At 32.6% G+C, this 14,847-nt stretch overlaps 1 protein-coding gene across 1 annotated transcript; it reads right to left on the bottom strand.

Moving 5' to 3' along the window:
- Positions 1-172: 172 nt before the first annotated feature.
- LOC124355387 (DNA repair protein complementing XP-A cells homolog) lies at positions 173-14,690 on the bottom strand. Its single transcript, XM_046806509.1, has 6 exons — positions 14,487-14,690; positions 10,460-10,577; positions 9,513-9,646; positions 7,469-7,634; positions 1,856-1,973; positions 173-558 (listed from the first exon to the last, which is right to left on the bottom strand). The coding sequence occupies exons 1-6, from the start codon at positions 14,591-14,593 to the stop codon at positions 404-406; spliced, it is 798 nt and encodes a 265-aa protein (XP_046662465.1). The 5' UTR covers positions 14,594-14,690; the 3' UTR covers positions 173-403.
- Positions 14,691-14,847: the final 157 nt, after the last annotated feature.

The raw sequence follows: 14,847 nt of genomic DNA, 5'->3' as shown, positions 1-14,847 counted from the left end.
AGTCAGGTTAATAAGTTTTCCAAATATAATAATTATTTTTGCAAAATTTACTTCATCAAAGACATCAAAACAAGTTCACCACCATCTCACTGTTATTACTACGGTGTGATGAAATATTTTCATATTTTACAGAAAATAAATAATTTGATGGGACTGCTGGATGATTTGGATATTGGATGGTTTCAATACAATAATGCCCTAACTTAGAACAGTAAATCTTACACGTATGAAAAATAACAATAACTACATCAATCAATACTTAAAGTTCAAATAGCTATATTAAAATATGAATAATTTTTGTATGATTACATTATCACAGATGGTAATATTATTAAAAATTAAAGGGCATGCAGTGTTGAAGTTAGCATTGACAGTTTCTATCTCTAACGGGAACATCAGAGCTTTACATCTTTTCAAAGGTCTCCTCATATTGGCAGGTTTTACACGTGTGGCTGTAGTTGTCTTCGTCTTCGTTGTACGTCTCGGGACCAAAGTCGTGCTCGTGGGATGCCGATGTCGTCTTGTTGAACAGCGAACTTCGTACATTCATCCGAAGAGCTGTTAGAGGATAAACATATGTGACAATTTCACTATTTGGCACACTTTACTAATATCACACTATACCACTAATTGCACTTTACTTGTACTTTGAAGGAAGAGTTGAGTATTTGTGCTACAAACGTCCATTCCATGTTATATTTTACTGTGTTATTTATTTACACCACCAATGTCAAATTTATCCCCCTCAGTTGATCATCACGCCCTTAGAATTTGATTATTCTCTGATACAAAAATTTATCCCTAGCTTTTGATACACATGGTTTAACCCTTAAGAGCTTGGCATGTCCATACCATGAGAATCACTCAAATAGCGGTATAGTACAGTAATATCAATATCTATTTTATTGTGTACATTACAAGTCAATAAAGTGCCGTGAATATGTAGAAGTAACAAACAATAAACAAATTGATTTAAGATCATTGGGAAGCAAACTGGAATGCTTGACAAGCCAAAAATAAATCAATACAGAGTCCAATTCTTTATCGTGGATTTTGTCTTAAGATACAAATTTATATAGCGCATCTATGTGTAGAACAGTACTGGTAAATTAAATTAAATGTTTTTGATTCTTTGTTTGAAGTTTGTTTTTGACTGTGGAACAATTATAAGGAAACAAGATTTTTCCGGACATTTGCCATTGTTCAGTGATTTAAAAAATAATATAAGTTTGTAATTATGTGTTAGGTTAGTTATTTATCTGAAGAAGAGATCAGATTGCAGATCTCGAAACGTAGTGTTACTGATTTTTTTGTATCACTGAAATGAGGGCAAGTGTTCGGAAAAATCCTGTTTTTGTTTATTATTTGTTTTTTCAAAGAACAAAATTAAATTAAACTTTGGCAAAACGAAATTTAAAAAACCTCTAAATGAAAACAAAAACCAATATAAAATGAATTTTAATAAATACATTTCTTTGGATGAGAAGTATTGGTACAAAAATCAATTAAGAAAAAAGGATTTTATCTTAATGGTAACACTTAACTCGACACATCAGTTGTGGATGTGGTTAATTTGTTTGTGTGGTAACATACCACTTCTATTCACTCTAATTTATTAATATAATGTGTCCACCATTCAAATTATATTTTTCAAGTATTCATAATATTAAGTGAAATCACTCGCTAAAAGAATAGCATAAGCAACATTTTTTTATTATAATTCTGTTCCCTTAAAAACTATCTCAAACACGATGATAAAGTGAAAAAAAAGTACATTAAAGGCTACATAATACTATTTTAAGGTGTTGAAATCTACCTATTTGCTGTAAAAACACAACAATAGGGAACTAAATACCTTTCATATTTTTATTGTACTTTTTCGTTTTCGCCAAGATTCGTTTCTCTTCTCTCAGTTCCAACTCTTTCTCCAGTTGTTCCTCAGAACCCCACACTTCAAGAGCACGGGCTTCTATCTGGAAGTATAAAAAATAGATTTCATGTTAGTAATTATTTGTAATTATTACTACCTCAGTCTCAATCCACTAATAGTGAATATTGAGATAATATAACAAATAACCTTACAACAATTTGACATTAATTTTGTGTTGAAACCAGCTTTTCATTTAACTTTCCATTTAACACAACTGATGAGGTTCACAATATTTCTGAACAAAAGCAGTTTATATTTTACTAATTGTTACCCGATCATTGATGATAATATGCGCCCTAATATTTTAACTATTGCACGTCCCATAAAAATGTTATCAGCTTCTACTTTTTAATCATACACAGACTTTGTAGACATATCCAACAAATTTCAATAGTTAATAAGAATGCTACAGATTGTTTAGATTTATGAATATTTGAAAATGGATTCAGTATTAACTTTAATCTAAAGGTACATTTAGCCTGCAGCAATTGGTGTGATGATTGATGATCTGTGATCATCTTTACTACATGTTTTGCTTCGCACAACCGAATTAAGCAATTCACATGAAGAAAATCCTTATTTAGTGGATCATAGATCATTCAAGTGGTGCATACAGACACAAGTTAAACTAATTTTTGAACTACTTGTTATGTGAAGAAATGGCTGAATACGTACTGGAAATGTGATCTGTATCTTGTGTATGAAAACACTCAATGTGTCAAACCCAACCTAATGAAAGGACAAGCCGTAGACATATATACCGGGTGAGTTTTTTAAAATGATCCAATAGCTAACTTTATAATTACACAACTTAGCACCACACTTTAAATTTGGAACTTGCTCAATTTTAAGTTCCACTCAGGAATACACTTTCAAATTTTTTGAAGAAGGCCGCCATTTTCCAATATGGCAGCCAACTTTAAAATCTTTTATGGAACACCCTGTATTTTATGTTGTTTTTCGATTCTACTCTACAAAATAAGACATTTTTGCTTTTGAGAGTTTTTCAATATCTCTAATGGTTCAGGAGCTACGTGGACAGGAAATTTTCATAATTTTTTCCAAAAACTTCCAGTCCACGTAGCTCCTGAACCATTAGAGATATAGAAAAACTCTGAAAAGCAAAAATGCCTTATTTTGTAGAGTAGAATCGAAAAACAACATAAAATACAGGGTGTTCCATAAAAGATTTTAAAGTTGGCTGCCATATTGGAAAATGGCGGCCTTCTTCAAAAAAATTTGAAAGTGTAATCCTGAGTGGAAGTTAAAATTGAGCAAGTTCCAAATTTAAAGTGTGGTGCTAAGTTGTGTAATAAAAAAGTTAGCTATTGGATCACTTTAAAAAACTCACCCGGTATATTAGAAGAGTAGACTTTGAACAAAACACTAACAGTTATATTTGATATTATTATGTCTCTTGGAGAGCTTTTTATTTCATAAAAGGCCTTCGAAATGCCGGGTGCACGCTCTGTGCTTATCACGGTTGCCAAGAAAGTATTTATAAACAACCTTCACTCTGTGGCAGGGGGGGCGGGAGTGTCCTTTGTCAAACTCACACCACTTGCTCATCATTTCTGCGTCTCCTACAGAGCCATAACCAAACATATCCGTGGCATGTAAAACTTTCTAGGTAATTACGCAAGCACGCTCGTCCACTACATATCTCGTTATTATTCCTCATCGTGTAGTAATTTTGTGATTAGTTTGAAATATTTATCTTGTTTTATAGTAAAATGTAATTAAACTTTTCAGTTTAGTTACATTTGACAATGAAATTTGAAATAAACAGTTTTGTAAATAGTTCTTTTTATTTTTATCAATAAATATGCTAATTTTAAGTAAAATTTCCTGTTTTATAATTTTTTTGCTTCTACCATTTATAATTTAGTTATAAAAATTAGCTTTGGACCTAAAGAAACAACATTGTTTTACTTATCTTGACGTTATAGGAAAGTTAATGGATCTATTAGTGGCGTGTGATGGGTTAAAACAGTAAAAGGTTAAGGTATTCAGTTTGCACTAAAATCATTGTTTTTATTTCCCATTTCCAAAACTCCATCACATCAAGAAGATTCAAATTTGAAAATTTTTAGTTGGGTGGTGACTTTCAAAAAGTAATCACTATTTACCTAGGAACATACACCAAGTTTCATTTTGTTATATCTAGCTCCTCCAAAAATTAGATGAGGAAGACTTTATGAACACCATATAAGTCTAAGCTTCTAAAGAGCTTGCAATGCAGACAAGAATATCTGAATTATATGAGTTCTATATGAGTTTTTTTATATGAGTTTTTCCCTCGGCGTTACCAAAACGATTTTTTTAGGCCAATAACGGGGTTAGGTTTGGCTTCACCCAACCTATCAGTATGTTCGAGTGATGTCTCCTGCATTACATCTGTACACACCTTCAATGCTAAAATACTTTATTTAAATGCTCAGTCATTGATGGGACAAACGTGACATGCTTGAGATTGTTTTTGGCGGAATCTTGCTTTATTGGACTCTGTGTCAGTGAACACTGGTGCTCGGAGCTAACTTTTGATATGGTTAACATCCAAGACTTTGTGCCAGCTAGCATGTACTGCCGATCAATTAGTCAACGGGGTGGCTCGGGTGTACTTCTGAGGCAGGGAATCAAGTTCACTGTTGTAGATGTTGATGAATTTTGCAGTGAGATGAACATTGAAGTGGCAGCAGTTATGTTAACGGAGTATAAAATTATCTTACTTGCACTCTATAAGACCTCCTGGGGGAATATGGACACTTTTATGAGTCTCTTTTGAACGATTGTTTGACCACCTGATTAAGTTTAAATGTTTTTATTATATGATGTGGTGATTTCAATATTGATTTTTTGAATGTAAAACTCTTCCAATGTTCGTGGTTTTTTGAAAGACATTCTAAGATCAGTGGACTGTAAATTGACTATAAATACTCCCACAAGAGGCAATGCTTGCCTATACAATATTGTGGACTAATCGGGATGATAATTACTTTCAAGTTAAGGTCTTAAATGAGTGTCTGTCCGACCACAACATATTGAAATTTCTTTCGTTCCTGAACCCCAGACTAAGAAGAATTGTCAGGAGAAGCAAATCGAGGTGAGATGTTTAGCTCCTAGCAATATTGAAAACTTAATCTCTCATCTGACATTGATTGATTGGCCAACCATTCTTGCAGTAAATAACAAGGAAACAATATTATTTGACATTTTTTTTTGGACAGATTTTTAACAATTTTTTGATCTATGTTGCCCTGTTAAAACAAAAAAATCTTAAAATCGTATAGCAACTCTAAGTTGAAAAGCGTTAAACTCAACTGGTATACCGACCATTTAAGGGATCTTAAGAAACATCTAATGGCAATTTATACAGTTTACTGTCATACCAAGTCTGAACCTTCACGAAGGGCCTACGTCGGTGAAAGAAACCAGTATAAAAAATGAACTGAAGAAGGCAAAGCTTAAAACAAATGAGAGGTTAATCAGCTCTGCGTCTAATCCTTGTAAAACTGCATGGTCCATTATTGCTGCAGTAAGGAGCCCTACCCCTCCATCCAGTCCAGATATTTCGCCGGAGGCCTTTCTCCGACTTCTTCGTTGAGACAGTGAAAGAGGTACGACAAAAGCATATCTCCCAGTAACGTGTCTGAGGATCTCCTGGGTCAAGCTCCACGTACTCCTAACACCTTTAAATGAAGCCAGTGTCTTGTGATGAGGTTTTTGCAAGTGGTGAAAGATATGAAATCTTCAAATAGTAAAGATATCTATGGCCTGTCTAGTGTTTCTTTTAAAGAGAATCTGTTTCTCTATCATATTGCCTCTCACCTGGTGTATAAATCAGTGCCTGTGTATTGGTGTTTTTTCCCAAAATCTTTAAAAACATCTAAAAACTGTGCCTATCTATAAGAAGGGTCCCAAAGATTTACCCGGTTTCCTACAGACCGATCTCTGTGGTACCCGTTTTTTTCAAAAAATTTTGGAATTCATCATGAAATGATCAACTCGGTAAATACTTTGAATGTTTCAACCTTTTTCAAAACTCTCAATTCGGCTTTCGAGCAGGAAGAAGTACTTTGGATGCGGTCGGAGCTTTGGTGAGATCGATTTTCGATGGTTTTGAATCTAAAGCTGCCACCTTGGCGACTCTTTTTCGATCTTACCAGGGCTTTTGATTGTGTCCCGAGAGAAATCCTGCTCTCTAAATTATCTTTTTATGGCATAAAAACAACCTGAATTGGCGCTTTTAAAATCATACCTGGCTGAGCGTGGGCAGAGAGTTTGTGTTGGTGGTGTTCTTTTCTGCCTATCGCTCGTCTCGAGTTTGGCGTGCCGCAGGATCGGTACTCGGACCCTTGTTATTCTTAATTGTTATTAATGATCTCCCTTGTAATGTTAAGGCCAACGCCATTCTGTATGCTGATGATTCTACTCTGTTTAGCTCTGACAAAAATACCATTAACTTATGTAAGTTTATTGACGAGGCTTGCCTCGAGGCTAAGACATGGTTTCAGGCTAATGAACTTGCTCTGAATGAATGTAAGACACAACAAATATTATTTGCACTACAACCCGATCAGTGCACTTTTTTACCTAATGTCAAACTGTTGGGAATTGTCTTAGATAGTAAACTAACATGGTCAGATCACATTAGCCAAGTTTGTTCTAGATTATCTAGAGTTGTATTTTTGTTAAGACAGCTAAAAACACTTTGTACCTAAAGAATACTTAAAAAACTCTTATTTTGTGCCTTTTTTTAACAGCATACTCTTATAACGGCTTAACTTTTTTGGGGAAACGGAGTTGGAATTGATAGAGTTCTTCTAATACAAAAGAAAGCAATTAGGATTTTAAACAAACTCAGACAGAAGTGCTAGTTGTAGACCTTTATTTATACAAGAATCCATTCTTACAGTAATAAATCTTTATATATACACCTGTCCTTGTTTATGTTAAGAAGAATTCAAATGATCTTGTCCATAGGAGTGATGTGCACTCTCACAATACTAGAAATAGGCATTTACTAGACAAAGATTACTGTAGATTAAGCAAAACTCAAAAGAACTTTGGTTATTTATATCCATTACCTTTTTTTAATAAACTCGGTCGTATGGCAAATTCTGTAGACTTAAAGAAATTCAAACAGGTTATTTTCATTTGGCTTGTAAAAAACCCTTTCTATTCAATCAATGAGTACCTGACTTGTAAAATGTAGATTGTAGTTTTTTAACTTAAGAAAGTCCACATTTTTTATTTATCTACTAAATTTTATCTCGTTGATTCTATCTTGTTGATTTTGTCTTGTTAAATTTTATATTTTAGGATTTTATCTTGTTATCAATTTTATAGATTTTTTTATATTTTTTGTTATTGACTTGTTGATTATTTGTTTTCTTGTTGACTCAACATTGTTGGTGTTTAGTTTATAAGTTACTCTAGTATATAATATTATGCTGACTGATTAATTGTAAGATGACTGTGTCCATTGCTCACAAGGCCTAAAGACATGAAATAAATTCAATTCAATTCAATTCTAACCTGTTTCCGCAGATAGAGCTTCATCTCGCCCCAGCGGACATTGTGAGGGTTCTTTCGCACAATAAACTTTAATATTGGTTCCCTTTTGTCCAAATCACAATCTTTCAACAGGAATTCGTTCTTTGCATCAGTGCGGGTGATGAGACAGTGCTTTTCTTCATTATCCCTGGTGAGAAATAAAGTATATTCAGAAACTATTGTTTTCCAGAAAATTTCATCAATCAGCTAAATGGAGCAATGGAAATGTCACACTTAGTAACTCCCAGTAAACAATGTTATTTCAACATTACTAACTCACATTTTCCTACAGGTACCTACGTAGGACATAATGGTATTGTGTATTAACTGTCTTTAGTTATTATGGTAGCAATGCTCTACAAGCAGATGTGAGTTAATAATCAATAGGTAAAAGACTAGGTTTTACAGCTCATGGTATATCATGTTATTGTTGGAACACTTAAATGTCTAGAAATAGTTCAAATCCATACTTGAAAATTATTTTTACAAAAAATAATTTCTTTTACAAGTTATTTTTAAGCCAGTGAAAACAATACTTAAAAATGTAGTTTTTAATGTTGGTGTATATTTTTAATACATGAGTATTATATGTAATTACTATACCGTATGTTTATTTATTGTGTAATGTTATATCACATTGTGCTAGATCGCATTTGTGATTATAAACAAATTTGTTAACTCTTAAATCACAGTTTTATAATAATTGGAATGTGGTTTTTAAAATTATTTTTTTCTGTTTAACAATTGGCATAACTACTGATTATTGCTTAACAATTGACTTAACTGCTGGCTTTTGATTAACAATTGATTTAACTACTGGCTTTTGCTTAACAATTGACTTAACTGCTGGCTTTTGATTAACAATTGACTTAACTGCTGGCTTTTGCTTAACAATTGACTTAACTGCTGGCTTTTGCTTAACAATTGACATAACTGCTGGCTTTTGCTAAACAATTATACAATTCTTGAGTTTTGGACAGCAATGCAAGAATACTTCATTCTATTTATAAAATAATTGACTTCTAATGTTAAGAGAAAAACGATTACCATGAATATAAGGATACAAAGAAAGATCCTGGTGTTCTCACGTATGTGGCCTACAACGCTGGCTAAGAAGTCAGAAAAGAGAATATACTGAATGGTAGAGAAACATAATTGGAATCATGCTATAGTCATCAAATGATTTGATTTTATGAAAAATGATCAAACAGGTACGATATAGTATAATTGTACTGCATTAAGAGAAACATTATATGGGACTTTAAAACAAGGCTAAGTGCATGAAAAATGAATTTTACTTTACAGTGACAATGCATTTTCTAAATGATAACCAAAAGTATGTTCAGTACTAACAACCTTCATGTTCCAATCATCCCTCTACTTTACAATGTTAATTAAAACCGTTCATCTTGGTTTACGTATATTTTTATTGAATTTCTTCCCATCGCCTTTTTCATAGGGGTTTCCATTTGCATAAGTTGACACTTAGTGACTAATGATACTTATCTCATAAATAAAAAGAATTAGGTATTTCAAAATAGCAATTATTCACTCAATTATACAAAACTTTATTCAATTCAATTAATTTTATTTTTCATAAAATTCTTTAAATTAGAACTTCAGAGCTTTGCTTCTTGCAACACCTGGCATAGCATATAAAATATCATTATATATACTATAATAAATAGAAAACTGAACATATTATATTTGTTTAGCAAGAAATTGTCAAAATCATTAAGCCATTCAATTAAAATAAATTTTATACAAATTAAACAGTTTGTTTACAGTGTTAGTATAGCGGTGAATTATTGCAATAATTTGTATAAATTCATCCACTTATAAGTCCTTAAAACAACTTTCTTTAAAGTTCAGTTTAAAGCTCTAACAAAACAAATAATATTAAAAACTCAAGTAAAACGAGCTTAAGCAGTTTACTTATAACATAATCACACTAAACCTTAAAAGAACTCTACAATAGGACATCACTTAGAAATTAAAAAACTAACATTTATAGATGATCTATTACCTACAACCATCGCACACATTATAATCAAAGCTCTTGAGTAAAAAGGAGTCTCCAAATTTTTGCTTACACTCCTCACAAGTTGGCTGGTCAGGTATAGAGAGAGGAGGAATATCTTCGACGATATTGACAATTTCCTGCAACAACATAATATAATGTTCATGGTGTTCTGAAGGTAACAATTTTAATTTTAAAACTTTAAAGACCACATTATGTCTTCTATCAGTCTGGTTATTTTTTTTATCACGCACTGCTCTCAAGAAACAAGGAAAGTAAAGAACCTCACAAAATACTGTTGTTTAATTTTTTTTATAATAAAAGTGTAAAAAGAACAGGTATCTAATATTCCAATGTACATACAGTATATCTAATTAAAGTTGATGGATTTTGTATGGCAATTAAAACTACTTTTTTCCTAAATTTTAATATATTATGAGTCAGTACTACATTTGAAATGTTATGTGCATTTAAAGGTTGTGCATTTTATAGCATTGTTAAAAACAATTTCTTAATTACAATAACTTCTCTCCGTGTCTTTTAACAGTTCACTTATAGAGATAAAATTTACTAATGTTGCAATTTTATTGATTAATAAAATAACAATGCAGACATTGTGCTCATGACAGTCAACAACTGATGTGACAGTCAAACATAACCAAGGAAGCTACTTTATGTACTTCACCCATAATCACGTTTACAATTACATATAAAAACTAAATTACAATATAGTAAAATTTGTCATAAAACACACACAATAATTTACATTATGGTCTGTTTTTTACATCCATTTGTATTATGGTAATTTGAAATTGAAAATAGTGAGCAGAGAATACCAACTCGGTGCGAGAACACTCATTACACAATTGCGATATTTTATACAATTTGTGTTTGTCCACAAAAAAATCCCTTGATTAAATATCACTTTACTTCAGCATTTATACAGTTATTACCTCATTTTCAATTTCACCTGTCTTTTCTTCTATGAGGAAACCACCACCAGAATCAACGAACTTGCTCCCTTCAAAGCGAATTATGTTTTTATCCAAACATTCCACTGCACAAGGGGAACTGAAAAAGTGAACACAAGTTATAATGTTTTCACCATGTTCACAGAACCAGAAAACCATTACAAAACAAAAAGGAAATGTAAGACACAATCACTGAAAATCATTGATGTGTAACACACGTAAATAATTTCCAAAAATACACAGGACGGCTGTTGGTGCTGTATATTAAGCTGTTCTGGCCACAGAACACTCAGATAAGCTATCAGCGCAGATAAATGCTGAAAAAGTTCAAAAAAAAGGAAAATAGTTATTTGTGATATTCACCCTCTAAAACCATATAATTTTGAGGTGAAGCAGAATACATTTAAAACATTGAAATTATACTTAGATACTCCCACCATTAACTTAATTGATATCATAAAGAGTGCTATGGTCATAGACAGGATTTGAACCTGCACTATATTTAACTCAGATCCAAAGTCCGACGTCATAGACTCGGTCATCAGCACTCCCCCACATAAGACATTGACATTGTAAATTACATATCATAAATGTGAACCAATTATAAAAGATGTTTGTTTTCAGTTTAAAAATATGATTTACAATACAACCACAAAATAATACATTTATAAACAGCCAACTTCATATTCATCTGAAACTACTTAAAATCGCCCTTGATGTTGCATAAATAGCACGATAAAATTTGTTAAAAATACCGCTTTTTCTGATACAAAAATTATTTATTGGAATGAAACGATTCTGAATCAGTGTATGAGTTGAGTATGATAAGCAGACATGGTTTTATATATTGATCTTGACAAACGATATTACTTAATTAAAACTATCAATATAACCAACTGATACTGATTTTTTATCAATGGGCTAACTAATTTTAACTTGTATAAACTTTAAACACTATAATATAATAAACGTATTGTCTTCAGTTGACAATAACAGATGAAAGCCCGAGGAGAATCATGAAACGAAGTTTGAAGAAGTGGCATACAGCTGAAACTGCTTGCTTTGTATTTGTACAGAAGAGAAGACATTTGTACCATTATAGACATTTTTTAAAGCAAATCTCACAAGTTACTTGAGAAACCTACATCTAGGTGGTGGGAAAACTGAGGTAATTATTGGAGGTGATTTTAATATTAATCTCTTGGAGCCAAACAATAAACACAATCGATTTCAATAATATTATTAGAAGTTTTGACTTAATCACCACAATTAATGAGGCCACGAGAGAAAACTGAACACTCAGCTACATGCATTGATAATTTTATCACCAGCCTGGAAAAACTGCAACTGTACAGTTATTGAACCTTTTATATCTGATCATCATGGAATTGTTTTAAAATTTGATATAAACCATTAAAAAAAATCAGAAATTTAAAAAGACTATTAGAAAGCTAAATCAAAACAATTTAATGGAATTAAAGGCTAGACTCAAAGGTGAAAGTTGGACTGATTTTGACAGAGGAGACAGATGTAAACCAAAAATATGAATCATTCATTGAGACATTTTTGTATCACTATAACATATCATGCCAGTAAAAGAAGTCTATGAAAGAGAAACTCAACAAATTAAGTGGCAATGCAATGATGTTTTAAGATTGAAGAATGAGATGACAGCTTGCTACAGCCTGTGGAGAAATGTTAAGTCTGAAGAAAATAAATTAAGATACAATGCTGCTCTTAAAAGATACAGGGACAATCTTAAAACTGAAAAAGCTAAGTGGTACAACAAAAGGATTGAGGAATCTGATAACAAACCAAAAGAGTCATGGAATATAGTAAATGGTATAGAGAGGAAAAAGCAAAACAAAATTCTGAAAACATGTGCATCATAAATCAAAATAAACAAATATACAATCCAATTCAAATATGTGAGCACTTTAATAAATTTTTTTTATCAACATTGCAAATGAAATTAAAGGTGATCTACAAGTCAATCATGATGTACATGTTCATGCCCAAGTAGAAAAACAACCTCACACTTGACAGTTTTAAAACAATTGATGAAAAAACTATAAAACAACTCTTTGTTCAACTTCAGTCCTAAGACTTCCTCTGGAGTTGATGGCCTCTGTATGAAGGCACTCAAATTCTGTCAGGAAGAAATTACTCGACCACTGGTGGATCTTGTAAAAACACATCAATTAGTAGCTGCACCTTCCCAAAACGCCTTGCAAGATTGCCAAGGTCAAGCCTCTTTTTTAAGAAGGGGGATGTTATGGATGTGTGTAATTATCGTCCAATATCGCTCCTACCAGTGGTCTCAAAATTCATTGAAAAAAACCATCTGTAACCAGCTGATTGACTACCTTGAGACAAATAAGCTTCTGGTGGAGAGACAGTATGGTTTCTCGAAAATCAAAATCAACCAAATTGGCTCTTATTGACTTTGTGAATTGTGTCATTGAGGCAATGGAGGCTGGTGAGACTGTAATGGCTTGTTTTGCAGATCTCTCAAAGGCCTTTGATTGTGTCAATGCTGAAATTCTTATTGGCAAACTTTCGGCCCTGGGCGTTCAAAATTTATGCCAGAGATTGGCTTGCCTCATACCTGTCAAACAGGTATCAGGTAGTTGAAATTATGCACAAAAACAAAATCCAAAATCAAAACCTTTCAGTCTAAGCCAGAATTGATCCTAAATGGAGTTTCCACAGGGGTCAATTCTAGGTCCCCTTCTTTTTTTGATCTACATAAATGACATCACAAATCAAATTCCAAAAGAAAAACCTTTACATTTTTGCAGATGATACCACTCTTGTGACCAAAAAGTAGGGATTGTGAAATTCTTGAATTAGAATTATTTCACAAAAACAAAATGTACTAGCCCAATTTTTTTCAAAAAACAGTCTTAAAATGAACCCCGAAAAAACAAAATGCATTTGCATCCAAACCAAACAAATGAAAATTTCAAAAAACTTTTGGACTCCATCCTTGTTCATTTGGCGACACTGAAGTGGATATCTCAGAGTCATCTGAGCTGCTAGGAGTGGTGTTGGACGATGTTATGGACTGGGCAGGCAGTTGGGAAAAAGTCGCTGGAAAAGTATCCAAAGGGCACCTTTGTTCATAGGTGTCTCTCTGGACTCAATAACCTTAGACCTAGTCAAAAGCGTATACCACTGCCTGCTTGAGTCACACATATCCTATTCAATCATCCTCTGGGGTGGCAAAACAACAAATATCAAACAGATTTTTACCTTGCAAAAAAGAGCAGTCAGAGCTATGCTGGGTTTACCGCCTCTGACTCACTGTAGAAAATCTTTTTATTGATTTAAATATCCTAACAGTACCATGTTTGTATGTCTATGAGTGTGCAGTGTATATTAAAACACAAAATCTTGAATACCAAAATGATGTTCACTCGTATAAACACCAGGCATAGAAGCAATTTTGCTGTATACCATAGGCTTAACTATTTTTGAAAATAACCCTTATTATTCTGGGAAACAAAATTTTTCAAGTTCTGCCTTCTAGTGTAAAAGATTTAAATTCTATAAAAAAATTCAAGTGTGAGCTAAAGAACTTTTTAGTCTTAAATTGTTTCTACAGTGTAGAAGAAATTTTTTGAATTTTGTGTGAGGGCATTGTACCTTACCCACCCTGACCCTTTCCTGGGGGCAGTTTGACCTGCAGAAGCCCAGTTTGGGCCAACTCCTGCGGAATTGGAAGTACGAAGTAAGTAAGTAGTACGAAGTAGTTTTCTAGAGAGGATACCTTCAACAACTTCTTGAAAGCTGTTAATCATTGCTAACCAGGATAAAATATATAAATAGTTACGCATATTATGTATGTTCTGTTATATAATTAATAAAATCGTACTCGATATATGTATATGTACTTCTTCAAAATTGTGCAGATTATTGTTTACACATAAACTACTTTGAAGATTTTCAAAGATACTCAGCAAATAGAGACGTTGTTATACTAGTCTATGCAACTAAAAACACTTACTCTTTAAAATAAGGATGTGCAACAATTTTAGATTTACGTAGTTGCAACGCTTTTAGTCTGTTTTTCTCAATTTTTTCTTTTTGGTACTCGGTTAATTCTACGGACATTTTAAAAAGTTAATCACAAGCTATTAAGTCTTCACACTTCAAACACAAACACACCAAATTTCCAACCAATGTCTTATGATTCCTCAATTTCAAGAGATAACCTCAAAACTCAAAACATTGTTTCCGTCTAATGATAGGAATGTTCCAATACTACCAACTGATTATGACTTATGAGTAGGTATCGATACTTTCATTTTGACAATCTAGGTATTGGTATTGATATAGGTTAATCGATATTGTCGAGATATCGAAAA

This window comes from Homalodisca vitripennis, chromosome 2 (genome assembly GCF_021130785.1).
Source record: "Homalodisca vitripennis isolate AUS2020 chromosome 2, UT_GWSS_2.1, whole genome shotgun sequence".
NCBI classification, from domain to species: Eukaryota; Metazoa; Arthropoda; class Insecta; order Hemiptera; family Cicadellidae; genus Homalodisca; species Homalodisca vitripennis.
Note: the sequence above shows the minus strand (reverse complement) of the source record. Positions and strands in the feature narration are given on the sequence as shown.